Here is a 14489-nt window from a genome sequence, read left to right on the forward strand (position 1 = left end):
AATAACGAAAAGTTTGGTGTGAGGTCATCCACGTGAGTGCTAAAACGAATCCGTTAAACTTCGGTTACATGATGAATCAGTCAAATATAAAGGCTATAAAATCAACTAAATGCCTAGGAATTACAATTACGAACAACTTAAATTGGAAGGAACACATAGAAAATGTTGTGCGAAAAGGTAACCAAAGACTTCGTTTTATTGTCGGGACACTTAGGAAATGTAACAGATCTACTAAAGAGATCGCCTACACTACGGTTTTCCGTCCTCTTTTGCAATACTGCTGCGCGGTGTGGGATCCTTATCAGATAGGATTGACGGAGTATATCGAATTAGTTCAGAGTAGGTCAGCACGTTTTGTATTATCGTGAAATAGGGGAGAGAGTGTCACTGAAATGATACAGGATTTGGGGTGGACATCATTAAAACAAAGGCGTTTTTCGTTGCGGCGGAATATTCTCTCTATCTCTTCATCCTGTTCTTGCGACGTCGGCATGTGTACCTGAGCCATTGTTGTTGGTGTCGGTTTACTGTCGATTATGAAGGGAACAATCCTATCACTTAACTGTTCACAATAACTCACTCTCTGCCTTACCTTCCTATGCATAGCGGATGCTACTCCCGTTATACCACTTTCTGCTGCTATTGATATTACTCTATACTCATATGACCAGATCCTTGTCTTCTTTCCAGTTCACTTCACTGACCCCCACTATAATTAGACCGAGTTTCTGCACCTATTCTCCTGGTCACCTCCCCTTTGGCAGTCCCCTCTCGGTGATCCGAATGGGAGATTAGTCCCGAATCTTTTGCCAATGGACAGATCATCATGACACATTTTTCAACCACAGATCACGTGTCCTGTGGGTGCACATTATGTGGGTGTAATGTAGTGGTTTCCATTGATTTTTGTAGTCTCATGCCTTTGATCATTGCTGATTCTTCTTCTTTTTAGGAGCAGTTTTTTACCTCAAGGACAAGACAATTCCCTGAATCTCTGCACCGGCGAGGGTCGAACTAGGGACTGAAGGTGTTTTGGTTACAAGTTAGAGACGCTACCCCTATGCCACGGGTGCGAAATCATACGTGGTCAAAGGAACAAATGAATCGACCACCTTCCTCAGATGTACCCAATAAAGACATAGCCTGGTGCGTAGTAGTTCACTGCATCCACTTACTGTTTTTCACTTTTGTACCAACATGGCTTCTGACGTAACCACACCAGTAGTGTATATTAACAATAAGTCAAAGTTATCCAAAGATTGGCGACTAGTTTTAAAAATTCATGATAGTAAAATGATGCTTTTTGCAGAACAGAGTTCCCGTAGTTAGTGTTAAGTGAGCAAGCTACAGTACGAATGTATTGCAGCTCCATATACAACACTCTTGTAGGAACAGCAAAGACATGTGTAGACTAATCACAGCACACACATACACATTTAAATAGTCATCGTTTCTGCTTTCTGCGCTCCATACGAGGAGAGAGTGGATAGAACTTATGACGGGGGACCAAAAGGAGTACGTTACATTAGGAGGGACAATTAGACCGACATTTTTGGGCAGCAAATTATGATAATTAAGATTACAGTTATCACTTTACACTAAAAGATTTGGACCATTAAGTACCACATGGATGAACAAGAGCGAAAGTCCTCTACTCGGGGGCCATCTTGGGTCATAAATTAAGGTAATTATAAAGACAGCTATAGGCGGTTAATCAGTCCTAAATAAACAGAACAAGAACTCAAGTGAGCGATTTGTTTATATAAGAACGCTAGGGCAAGTGTCAAGTTTGTGTACAAGAAATAACAATGCACCCTTTGTTACAGAACCCATCCACCTCTCCTACTTATTTGAGCAGCAAAATAGTTGATGGTGGACGAACGAGAGAGGATATAAAATGTAGACTGGGTGTAGCAGGAAACCATTTCTGAAAAAGAAGAATTTGTTAAAATTTAATATAAATCTAAGTGTCAGGAAGTCTTCGCTGGAGGTATTTGTCTGGAGTTTAGCGTTGTATGGAAGCGAAGCGTGGATAATAAGAAGTTCAGGCAAGAAGTGAATAGAAGCTTTTGAAATGTGGTGCTACACAAGGCTGTTGAAGTTGAGACGGGTAGACCGAAGAAGGCAACAAGCACTACTCAATTTCGTAATGAAGGGAAGTGTGGGTTCAAATGGTGCAAATGGCTCTGAGCACTATGGGACTTAACATCTGAGGTCATCAGTCCCCTAGAACTTAGAACTACTTAAACCTAACTAACCTATGGACATCACACACATCCATGCCCGAGGCAGGATTCGAACCTGCGATCATAGCAGTCGCGCGGTTCCGGACTGAAGCGCCTAGAACCGCTCGGCCACCGCGGCCGGCTGGAAGTGTGGGGAGGGGGGTAAAAAATTGTAGAGTGAGACCAAGGACTGAATACAGTAAACAGTCACAGGTGGACGTAGGTAGCAGTAACTATTCGTGACATAAAGTGTTTTGCACATGATAGACTACATCTTCCGTCCAAAACGTTCCGAGACTGATTCTATTCCTGGGTACAACTGACACCAGTGCAGTTAGATATGCTGAGAACCTGAACTTACAACTGCAAACAGTGGATTTGTATTCGACTAGTCAGCTGTGGGGGCTATGTCCTCCAGGTGGGACTCGCTGCTCCGTGCAAGGTTGTAGACGACTAGGCGTGCAGGAATAAACCGAGACAGGTCCAACCTCCAGGCTGGATGGCTGTGAACCGAGTCGCTTCCCGACTAGACTAAAACAGTACTGATATTTATGCAGGACTGGCCCGTATGCTCTGCTACTGTGAGTCATCAGTGAAATCACTTGGCCTGATTTTTTTCTCTGGTCAGCTCTTTTAGTTGCCCTGGTTGGAAAGGTATCTCGACCTCGTCTTTCAGGTGCGATGGTGGATGGTACTCGTATTTTGCGAAGTCAGTGTACTGAATAGAATCTTTGTGTCTGACTAATGCCTTCTTACTCCAGTCTGCATGGTCATCACAATGAAAGTATCCCTCTCTCCCTCTGATGACAATCTGATGCATTGGCATCTTGCAGGTACAGCCCTTACAACGTGCAGCAATTAACTCTGTCTTGCAGCCGTATTACAAGCAACATCAGTGATCCTTCCTTGCCCATATGTTGCGCACTGTCTTACTTTGCTCACTCCTTGGGCTACTAGAGAAAGGCTTCAAAATTTTACTCCACTATACAAAGCATATTATTCCGTGGCGCTTCAGTAGTATCAGAGACTGTCCGCAACTAGATCACAAAACAGCCACATCTCTGTGGCTTCAATTGTAGGATTTGCAACAAAATGTTGTCGATTTGTTCTGTGAATTGTTGGGTCTATGTAGAAGAAGTATTTGGCCGCACTGTTTCTGCTATAAATGTACTAATTGGGACCCTGACTCTGAAAGTAAAACGTGATACCTCTGCCAAAAAAGAAGTGCTCATAGATGTGTCGTACTCCGAAAGGGTATATTAAGGGACAAACTAGCAGCGAGGAGGCTAGGTCAAATTTAGGAACTGAAGTCGAGGGAATCTACCTAAAACAGTCTTTTAGCAGTGCACCTGCACTGTATTACGAATTTCCGGGAGTTACTGATACTTTTTATAAGTATGGCTTGACTAGATCGACCATGTACCAACTGCTTTTCTTTTCGAGGACTGTATGTAGGCTCAGTCAGCGTCACCCGATCACAGGAATCTGTTGCATAACGATCGGATTTACGATTCCATTTTTATGGTACCATTCGATTAGAATGTTAATACGATAAAAGCGTATGGGGCCTGAATATGGTAATACTGAGTTGACGAAACTGGTAGCATTTCAGATATAAAATAAAATAAACCAAAACATACGACTGTTGGTAAAGATTTTTGAATCAAGAAATACGTACTAGACGACGTCCCACCGGCCATAATGACTGACAGAGGCGAGATGTACCAACTTCTGCTGGTATTATTAGTCGAGAGAGAGAAATTACGACTTGTTTTTGGAATGCTCCGAGACGAGACAGCACACTGCACTACTACTTGTGAATGGATCTGCAGGCGATGATAGATCTAAGTTCCATTCAAAGTAGGATTTAGTGTCAAGTGTCTTGATAAAAACACAAGTTATATGTTTACTTACTGTCTTTAATGACATTGATAAGTGCCGAACTTGATCGTCAATGAAGAGACTTAAATGTAATCGCTCTTTTCGAGATCTCTATCATATCATGTGCATAGCGCAATCTCACTGTGTCTCGGTGGCCTTGAAGCAATGAAATAAACGTTATCGAGTAATAATTTATCGTATTGGCGGCAGATGTTTGATGACGCGTCCTTGAACTGATTACATGCTTATCTCTGGTTTATATTGGTTAGAAGGCACTCGGGGGGGTACTGGTTGCAGTAGCACCAACATCCATAAACGAACTCCGTTGTTAGGAAAAGGAGTTTATCATTGCTCTCATGAAAAATCGATTGCTAAGCAATTTCTGCTTTGAGTGCTTTCTCCGTACAGAAGTATAGAGACTGACATAGAATATCCTTCTCTACTCTCAATTGTTCTCATTTATTTTTTTATTGGGTCATCAGTCTTCTGACTAATTTGATGCGGTCAGCCACGAATTCCTCTCCTGTGCTAACTTCTTCATCTCAGAGTAGCACTTGCAACCCACGTCCTCAGTTCCCAGAATGAGATTTTCACTCTGCAGTGGAGTGTGCGCTGACATGAAACTTCCTGGCAGATTAAAACTGTGTACCGGACCGAGACTCGAACTCGGGACCTTTGCCTTCCGCGGGAAAGTGCTCTACCAACTGAGCTACCCAAGCACGACTCACGCCCCGTCCTCATAGCTTTACTTCTTCCAGTACCTCGTCTCCTACCTTCCAAACTTTACAGAGGCAAAGGTCCCGAGTTCGAGTATCGGTCCGGAACACAGTTTGAATCTGCCAGGAAGTTTCATGTCAGCGCACACTCCGCTGCAGAGTGAAAATCTCATTCTGGGAACTGAGGACGTAGGTTGCAAGGGCTACTCTGAGATGAAGAAGTTAGGACAGGAGAGGAATTCGTGGCTGACCGCATCAAATTAGTCAGAAGACTGATGACCCAATAAAAAAATAAATGAGAACAATTGAGAGTAGAGAAGGATATACTTCGTGGTAGATTAAAACTGTGTGCTGGACCGAGACTCGAACTCAGGACCTTTGCCTTTCGCGGGCAAGTGCTCTACCAGTGCTCTACCAGAGCAAAGTCTCGGTCTGGCACACAGTTTTAATCTGCCACGAAGTTTTAATCTGCCAGGAAGTTTTACGTCCTCAGTTATTTGCTGGATGTACTCCAAACTCTGTCTTCCTCTACAGTCATTGCCCTCTACAGCTCCCTCTAGTACCATGGAAGTCATTCCTTCATGTCTTAATAGATGTCCTATCATCCTGTCCCTCTTCTTATCAGTGTTTTCCACATATTCCTTTCCTCTCCGATTCTGCACAGAATCTCCACATTCCTTACCTTATCAGTCCACCTAATTTTCAACATTCTTCTGTAGCACCACATCTCAAATGCTTCGATTCTCTGCTGTTCCCGTTCTCCCACAGTTCATGTTTCACTACCATACAATGCTGTACTCCAGACGTACTTTCTCAGAAATTTCTTCCTCAAATTAAGGCCCGATATTTGATGTTAGTAGACTTTTCTTTGCCAGGAATGCCCTTTTTGTCATAGCTAGTCTGCTTTTGATGTCCTCCTTGCTCCGTCCGTCATTGGTTATTTTACTGCCTAGGTAGCAGAATTCCTTAACTTCACTGACTTCGTGACCATCAATCCTGATGTTAAGTTTCTCGCTGTTCTCATTTCTACTATTTCTCATTAACTTCGCCTTTCTTCGATTTACTCTCAATCCACATTCTGTGCGTTTTAGACTGTTCATTCCATTCAGCAGATCATGTACTTCTTCTTCACTTTCACTCAGGATAGCAATGTCATCAGCGAATCGTATCGTTGATATCCTTTCACCTCGAATTTTAATTCCACTGCTGAACCTTTCTTTTATGTCCATCATTGCTTCCTCGATGTACAGATTGAACAGTAGGGCAAAAGACTACCTCCTTGTCCTACACCCTTTTTCGTACAAGCACTTCGTTCTTGGTCGTCCACTCTTATTATTCCCTCTTGGTTGTTGTACATATTGTATATGATGCATCTCTCCCTATAGTGTACCACAATTTTTCTCAGAATTTCTAACGTCTTGCGCCATTTTACATTGTCGAACGCTTTTTCCAGGTCGAGAAATCCTATGAACGTGTCTTGATTTTTCTTTAGCCTTGCTTCCATTGTTATCCGTAACGTCAGAATTGCCTCTCTCGTGCTTTTACCTTTCCTAAAGCCGAACTGAACGTCATCTAGCGCATTCTCAATTCTTCCGTATATTATTCTTGTAAGCAACTTGGATGCATGAGCTGTTAAGCTTATTGTGCGATAATTCTCGCACTTGTCAGCTCTTGCCGTCTTCGTAATTGTGTGGATGATGCTTTTCCGAAAGTCAGATGGTACGACGCCAGACTCATACTTTCTACACACCAAAGTGAATAGTCATTTTGTTGCCACTTCCCCCAATGACTTTAGAAATTCTGTTGGAATGTTATCTATCCATTCTGCCTTATTTGATCTTAAGAGAGAATCAGTAAGGTAGAAATTGCTAATTTAAAATACACAAAAGAAACTAGACAGAAAACAAGAGGGTCCAAGAGAAGAAAAGACGATCAATATGATTCAGATGATTCTCAGTACGGTGCAGGAAGGTACTAGTGATAAGTAATTCTGCTTTCAGGGCGGGAAGGCGTGCGGTGCCCGTCCCCGGCACGAATCCGCCCGGCGGATAAGTATCGAGGTCCGGGGTGCCGGGCAGTCTGTGGATGATTTTTAAGGCGGTTTTTCATCCGCCTCGGTGAATGCTGGCTGGTGCCCCTTATCCTGCCTCAGTTACACTATGTCAGCGATTGCTGCACAAACACCGTCTACACGTATGCGTACGCCATAATTACTGTAGCACGCAAACACTGGGGCTACACTCGTCTGGAGTGAGACGTTCCTGTGGAGGTCCACTGGGGCCGAGCCGCAAAATAACCCTGGGTTCTGTGTGGGGCGGCGGTGGGGGTGAGTGGACTGCTGTGGCCTGTTGCGGAGTTGTGAACCACTGAGGGCTATGGCGGGGACGAAGCCTCTCCGTTGTTTGTAGGTCCCCAGTTCAATACAATACAATACAAAAATTGTCATCAATTAGCAATGCTAAACTTTAAATTGATTTTTCTCAAAACTATATTTTTTGATTTTCAGGTACCATTACTTTCTAAAGTAATTGGGTTAGAAATAGAAATTTGGTCAGTTTGTGCTCAGGATGGTAATAAGTTATTACAAATACATTGAGATCTACAACACAACAAAAACTGTTTTCTAATAGCTTATGTATTAAAAGTCGTGAAATTTTATTAGTGAAAGACTAAAAAAATTTTCTTCAAATGCTTGAGAGGTATTTTCTTCATTTTCTTTGTAAATGCAGGCATCTATATTACATACATTCAGCAAAAATTTCACTGTTTTGACACTTATAGTTGTTTTGTAAAGTGCACCCATACAAAGAGTGAAATAGCATTGGCAGTGTAGGGATAAAAATTGCCTTCCGTCTGCCCTTCATTCGTCGTGAATTGAATACACACGCAGAACAACTTGTTAATCCTCAAATGTAAAAACTTACGTATAGGTGTTGCCATCTGTTGCTGGGTACGGGAACTATCAAAATTGACATTGGTCTCGCCCCTAAATATCTTAATGTGATATTCAGTGGTGAGACTAATGTCGATTTTGATAGGTCCCGCACCCAACAACAGATGGTATCACTTGTCCTCAAGCATTCATATTTGAGAGTTAGCCCGTTTTTCCGCGCATGTCTTCAATTTCCCTTTAGCGCTACGCAGCGAGGCCAATTGACTATAAACAGCGCACTGTTTTCTCCGCCTTGACCGGGATGTACACAAGTTCCATTTGACAGCAATCAGCAGGCCAGCATGATGACGCGGGGTATAATACGGCATATGACCATCGTCGGCGAATATGGTGGCGACCTGGTGAGAGGTCCAAGTCTCCCAATGTTTTAGAGGGGCTCAGCGGTGTTGCCGCTGGCTTCACGGTGTGGGGAGCCATCAGTTATGACTTCTGTTTGCGGCTGGTAGTGATTGAGGGAATTCTGAGGGTACGGCGGTACATCACAGAAATCCTGCGTCCTCATGTGTTATCTCTAGTGCGGCACGTTGGTGGTGGCATTTTTCCAAAAGTGTTTCTATGAATTGTTATCGTCTTGTTGCCGTACTCCTGTGGCCAACAAGATACCCAGATCTGTCCTTGACAGAACAAAATGGTTCAAATGGCTCTGAGCACTATGGGACTTAACTGCTGAGGTCATCAGTCCCCCAGAACTTAGAACTACTTAAACCTAATTAACCTAAGGACATCACACACATCCATGCCCGGGGCAGGATTCGAACCTGCGAGCGTAGCGGTCGCGCGGTTCCAGACTGTAGCGCCTAGAACCGCTCGGCCACTCTAGCCGGCTCGACAGAACATCTATGGGGCCAGCTAGGATGGCAATTCCATCCCAGTGGCAGTATCCACCATGTCAACGAGCAGCTACGAGATTCGTGGGCCAGCTCGCTTCAGGAGAGGATGAAATGACTTAGTGACATATTTCCCGTTGCAATCAGTGCATGCGTCCTAGCCAGAGAGGTTGCAATTTCTTTCTGATAAGTGAACTCATACTCCTAAACTTCACTCGATTTTGTAATCACTGCATTAACATCCTATACATTGTCACTGTTTAAAGTTTCGTTCCCACCTGTCTTAATGGGTGATTTACTTTTTTTGTCAGACAGTGTGTTTTACTTGAAAAAAGAGACAGCATTGGTCGTATATTTTTTACTATTGCAAAATCGATTTTCTGTCACTGAGTGACCATCTTCAGTGCTATATTATATAACTTAAATTGGGATGCACTGTTGTCACTAAGCTTACGGCAATCTCATGAGATTGCCGTAAGCTTAGTGACAACAGTGCATCCCAATTTAAGTTATACAATATAGCACTGAAGATGGTCACTCAGTGACAGAAAATCGATTTTGCAATAGTAAAAAATATACGACCAATGCTGTCTCTTTTTTCAAGTATACCTGTTATCTGGTCGCAGTGCACAAGACAACATGGAGTCGCCAATCAACAGTGTGTTTTAGCTCAGTAGTTGTACGAAGTAATGACGCTGAACGAGTTCAGCAGCCTTCTACGTACAGGGTGTATCAAGAAGGAGGCACAAACTTACACGGCTGAAAGTACACGATAATAGAAGCACAAATGTCAAGTAAAGATGGGCTTTAAAACGCATACCTGAAGAGCTATGAGATATTCTTGATTTTCAATATTGTGAAGTGAATCTCTTCTACTGCAAGCCCTTTGCTTTCTATATTTTGGGAAGAGGTAGTATGGACCAAAACAAGAAAAAATGTTCAGTAAACATGTGCTCTAAAATGCATACCTTAACAGCTGTGAGCACCTGTTGATCTTCGGTACTTTGGAACACAACTTTTGTAATGAACAAGTGTTCATAACTTTTAAGGCCACTCACAGGGAGTTCATACAACGATGTGAAATGGTCAGCCGCCACGGGACGAGACTGCGGGCCGCGGCTTGGTATCAGCGCATTCCAGGCGTGGTGCACGGCACTCCTGCTCCTCAGCTGGAGGCAGTCTGAGACTCAAGATGACTGCATATCCTTCATCAACGTCTACATCTACGTGATTACTCTGATATTCACAATAAAGTGCCTGGCAGAGAGTTCTATGAACCCTCGAGCTGTCTCTCTACCGTTCCACTCCCGAACGGCACGCGGGAAAAACGAGCACTTAAATTTTACAGTGCGAGCCCTGATTTCTCTTATTTTCCCGTGATGATCATCTCTTCCTATGTAGGTGGGTACCGGCAGAACGTTTTCGCAGTCGGAGGAGAAAACTGGTGTTTGAAATTTCATGAGAAGGTGAGCTCGCAACGAAAAACGCCTTTGTTTTAATGATTGCCACTCCAATTCACGTATCCTATCTGTGGCACTATCACCCCTATTTCGCGATAATATGAAACGAGCTGCCCTTCTTTGTACTTTTTCGATGTCATCCGTCATCCCAACTGATGCGGATCCCACACCACACAGCAACACTCCAGAATAGGGCGGACAAGCGTGGTGTAAGTAGTCTCTTTAATAGACCTGCTGCACCTTCTAAGTGTTCTGCCAATGAATCGCAGTCTTTTGTTTGCTCTACCCTCAATATTATCTACGTGATCGTTCCAAAAAAGGTTATTTGTGATTGTAATCCCTAAGTATTTAACTGAATTTACAGCCTTCAGATTCGTGCGACTCATCGCGTAATCGAAATTTAGCTGATTTCTTTTAGTACTCATGTGAATAACTTCACACTTTTCCTTATTCTGGGTCAATTGCCACTAAATCATTTTGCAAGTAGTTTTGGACATCTGATGACTACAAGACAGTAAATGACAGCATCATCTCCAAACAATCTAAGACGGCTACTCAGATTGTTTCCTATGTCATTAATATAGATGAGGAACAATAGAGGGCCTATAACACTTCCTTGGGAAACGCCGGATATTACTTCTGTTTTACTCGATGACTTTCCGTCTATTACTACGCACTGTGACCTTTCTGATAGGAAATCACGAATCCAGTCGCACAACTGAGGCGATACTCGGTAGGCACGCAATTTGGTTAGAAGACGCTTGTGAGGAACGGTGTCGAAAGCCTTTTGGAAATCTAAAAATATGGAATAAATTTGACATCCCCTGTCGACAGCACTTATTACTTCATAAGTATAAAGAGGTAATTGTGTTTCACAAGAACGATATTTTCTGAAAACGTACTGACTATGTGTCAATAAATCGTTTTCTTCGAGGTACTTCATAATGTTCGTCCTTAAGCAATAAATGTTTACTTTGCTAATGACGTCTCACTGGCTCCTCTGAGCATCTGACAGACTGCCACAGACTGTGTCGCTGTTACCTGCACCTAGAGGTGGTGAATTGGTTAGGTCCTCACGGCAGTGTCTCATCAGCACCATCCAACATAGAGTCTGACGCCTCGGGATGCTTTACCATATTATTTCATTTTAGGGAATGAAGTTACAAATTAATTTTTATAAATAAATGCTGCTTTCATATTTTCTGTATATTCCAATCCGAAAGTAAGACGAAAATTACATATAATCTTTCCCTTCTTACAAGTGTAAATTTATGTTAACCTAGAAGATTTGGTGGGTTCCCACAAACGCCATTTGTAAGACGGGCATAGCTTTTTGCAGGAATGGTCAAGTAGGTGGCAAAAGCAAATGGTACTGTTTTCGATCTGGGACCCAGTTTTTGAAGAGGACCCAGCAGCATCACCCAGCCTCACTTTGGTCGGAGTCTTGGGGGCAGTCAGGACGCAGTGTCCGTGTGATCAGTGACCATCGCAGAGAACCTGGTGCTAGGAGCCACGTTGGTAGGTTCCAAGCGTGGCTGTAAGGCCTCACACACTTAAAGGTGTAGTGAGAGTCTTTGAAAATCGAGTAGAACGTTTATTATTCAATAGGCATAAATAGTCTAGCTGATGCACGTGGTCCAAGGACAACCGCCGCTGCCATATGCTTCACAGGGAGAGACCATACCTAGTAGATAGGGTACAAAGAGCAGAGGTAATAAATACCTCAATAACTCTAAATTTTTGGTAAAACACTGATCAGAACCAAAATACGTTAACATAGGAGTTCGTCAAGGTAGTATAAGAGGACCAATATTGTTCCCGATCTACATCAGTGAAACTGCCAGTAGTATTAGTAACTGGGACAAAGTTCTCTTTCCTGATGCCAGCAGTATTATAGCCATTGCGGAAACAGAAGAACTTCTTGCAGAAAAAGAAAATAAAACTTTAACGAAGTTTACAATTGATCAATAAGCAATGAACTAAAACTGAATATTAAGAAAACTAATGCCACGTTAAATTAAATGTAGATGGAACCTCTATAGATTTCGTAATGAATGTAAAATTTCTAGTAATGAATATTGATTCTTTGTTGAAGTGGTGTGAATACACAAAGGTATCTGCAAAAAGAATGCCAACAACATTATCACAATCTTTGAATCCTGTTGTCCGTATGTAACAGCCAGTTATTTTTGGTTACGTACTATTCATATGTACAATCAATTATTAGTTATGAATTCCTTCCTCGCGAGTACAGGAAGTATGGACACAGTTTTCGCACTGCAGGAATAGTTCATAAGAACAATGACCAAAAATACTAGTCGAGCTCATTGTAAAGATCTGTTCAAAACAGTGGAGATTTTAATTGCACTGTGTGAGTACATTTACCAGTTAGTTGTGTGCATAAAATGGTTCAAATGGCTCTGAGCACTATGCGAGTTAACTTCTGAGGTCATCATTCGCCTAGAACCTAGAACTAATTAAACCTAACTAACCTAAGGACATCACACACATCCATGCTCGAGGCAGGATTCGAACTGCGACCGTAGCAGCAGCGCGGTTCCGGACTGAAGCGCCTAGAACCGCACGGCCACACCGGCCGGCTGTGTGCATAAAAGATAATATTGATAATTACTGCACAAACAGCTATGTCGAGGTCCTTGGAACAAAATCTAGACTGGAATAAAGAATAAACATAAAAATCAAAATAGCGTTTTATAACAAGAAATAAAACGATACAATAAGCTGCTAAAGGAGGTTAAAGAAACTGCTAAAACAGTTACGAAGTACCTGTTCGGGGATAGATTTCATAGACTGAAGAGTATCAGGTTTCTTAAAAAAATGTAACACAAATAATAATAATACCGAAAATAAAATCTATCATTCGCCATAGCACTTCCATACTATACTTTTTCTTCTTTTTTTTTTCTTTTCTGCAAATAGTTACTCCCAGAGCTGTGCGATGCACACTGAGGTGACAAAAGGCATGGGATAGCGATATGCACATATGCAGATGCCGGTGGTATCGCATACACAAGATTTAACAGGGCAGTGCATTAGCGATGCTGTCATTTGTACTCACGTGATTCATGAAAAAAGGTAAAAGGGTAGTGCATTAGCAGTGCTGTTATTTACACTCAGAGGATTGATGTAAAAAAATTTGCGAATTGATTGTGGAGGGACGACGGGATTTAACAGACTCTGAACACGAAATGGTACTTGGAGCTAGACACATGGGAAATCCCATTTTAGAAATCGTTCCGAAATTCAGTAGTCCGAGATGCACAGCATCAGGAGTCTGCCGAGAACACAAAATTTCTGGCATTACCTCTCACCACGGACAACGCAGTGGCCGACGGCCTCCACTTAATGACTGAGAGCAGAGCAACCCAGTCACAATTATGGCCGGCTATAGAGGTAGCATGGGTCAGTTTTTCTGCAGGGGACTTCCAACGACTTGTTTAGTCCCTCCCACGTCGAGTTTCTGCACTACTCCAGGCAAAAGGAGGTCCGACTCGATAATAGGGGGTATCCTATGGCTTTTGTCACCTCAATTTATAATACTAGCAGCTTATCCTCTTTCTGAGCTCAACATCTCACCCGTCATAAAGGGATGCTGACTCAGTTTTCCAGGATAGAGTGGTTTCGTATTCTTGAGGGTGAGGGCTCCAGTATTTATCCGGCCATACTGATTTAGTTTTTCCGTGGTTTCTCTAAATTATTTCAGGTGAATACCGGGATGGTTCCTACTATAAGGCCACAGCAGGTTACCTGTTCCACCCTTGTCATTCTATACCCGTAAACCTGTAAATGTCTGTATATGTGAATTACTTTAGTTTTGTTATTTTTAAATTGCAATAGCAAAACACATCGTAAAAGAGATCTACGGATAAATAGAACTACTACTACTACTACTACTACTGCTACTAGGCGCTACGGCCTACAGTGTAGATAATAAGCCATCATCCTCCACTGTTACTGCTCATTGTTAGTATTTCTCTGTCTTGCTCGTCTCAACCCTATATTTGCTTCGTCAATATTTTTTAAGTTTTGTTTTTAACTGATATTTGATCGCATGTGAAGCCTAATGACGATTACTACATTTTAATTAACGAGACACGTTTGGGCTGTTCCCATAGTAATCATTCTAGTTCGGTCCTTTACTAATCGATGTTCGAATGACTTCTTGAGTTACGCCTGTAAGTAGCCTCGAGCTTCGAAGGCAGCACGGCACGGTGTCAACTTCTTAGGTACGACTTTTCAGAGTAAATGGGGAAGAAGCGAGGTGTGCCGCCACAAGGCGGCTGCTTTTCAGTCTTTTACACAACACTGTACAACTTCTTTCATGACCAACCATTTTCATAACGCGCTTATTCGTTCAATTGTTTATCTGAGGTCATCAGTCCCCTAGACTTCGAACTACTTATACC

General features: G+C 42.5%; 1 protein-coding gene across 1 annotated transcript in view; it reads left to right on the forward strand.

The window, feature by feature from the left end:
* Positions 1-1060: 1060 nt before the first annotated feature.
* LOC126456430 (trypsin-1-like) overlaps positions 1061-14489 on the forward strand; it is a 108842-nt gene continuing 95413 nt past the window's right edge. The window contains exon 1 of the mRNA XM_050092183.1: positions 1061-1146. Within this exon, the coding sequence (XP_049948140.1) occupies positions 1061-1146 (86 nt within the window). The remainder of the gene's footprint in view (positions 1147-14489) is intronic.

Source organism: Schistocerca serialis, chromosome 1 (assembly GCF_023864345.2).
Source record: "Schistocerca serialis cubense isolate TAMUIC-IGC-003099 chromosome 1, iqSchSeri2.2, whole genome shotgun sequence".
NCBI classification, from domain to species: Eukaryota; Metazoa; Arthropoda; class Insecta; order Orthoptera; family Acrididae; genus Schistocerca; species Schistocerca serialis.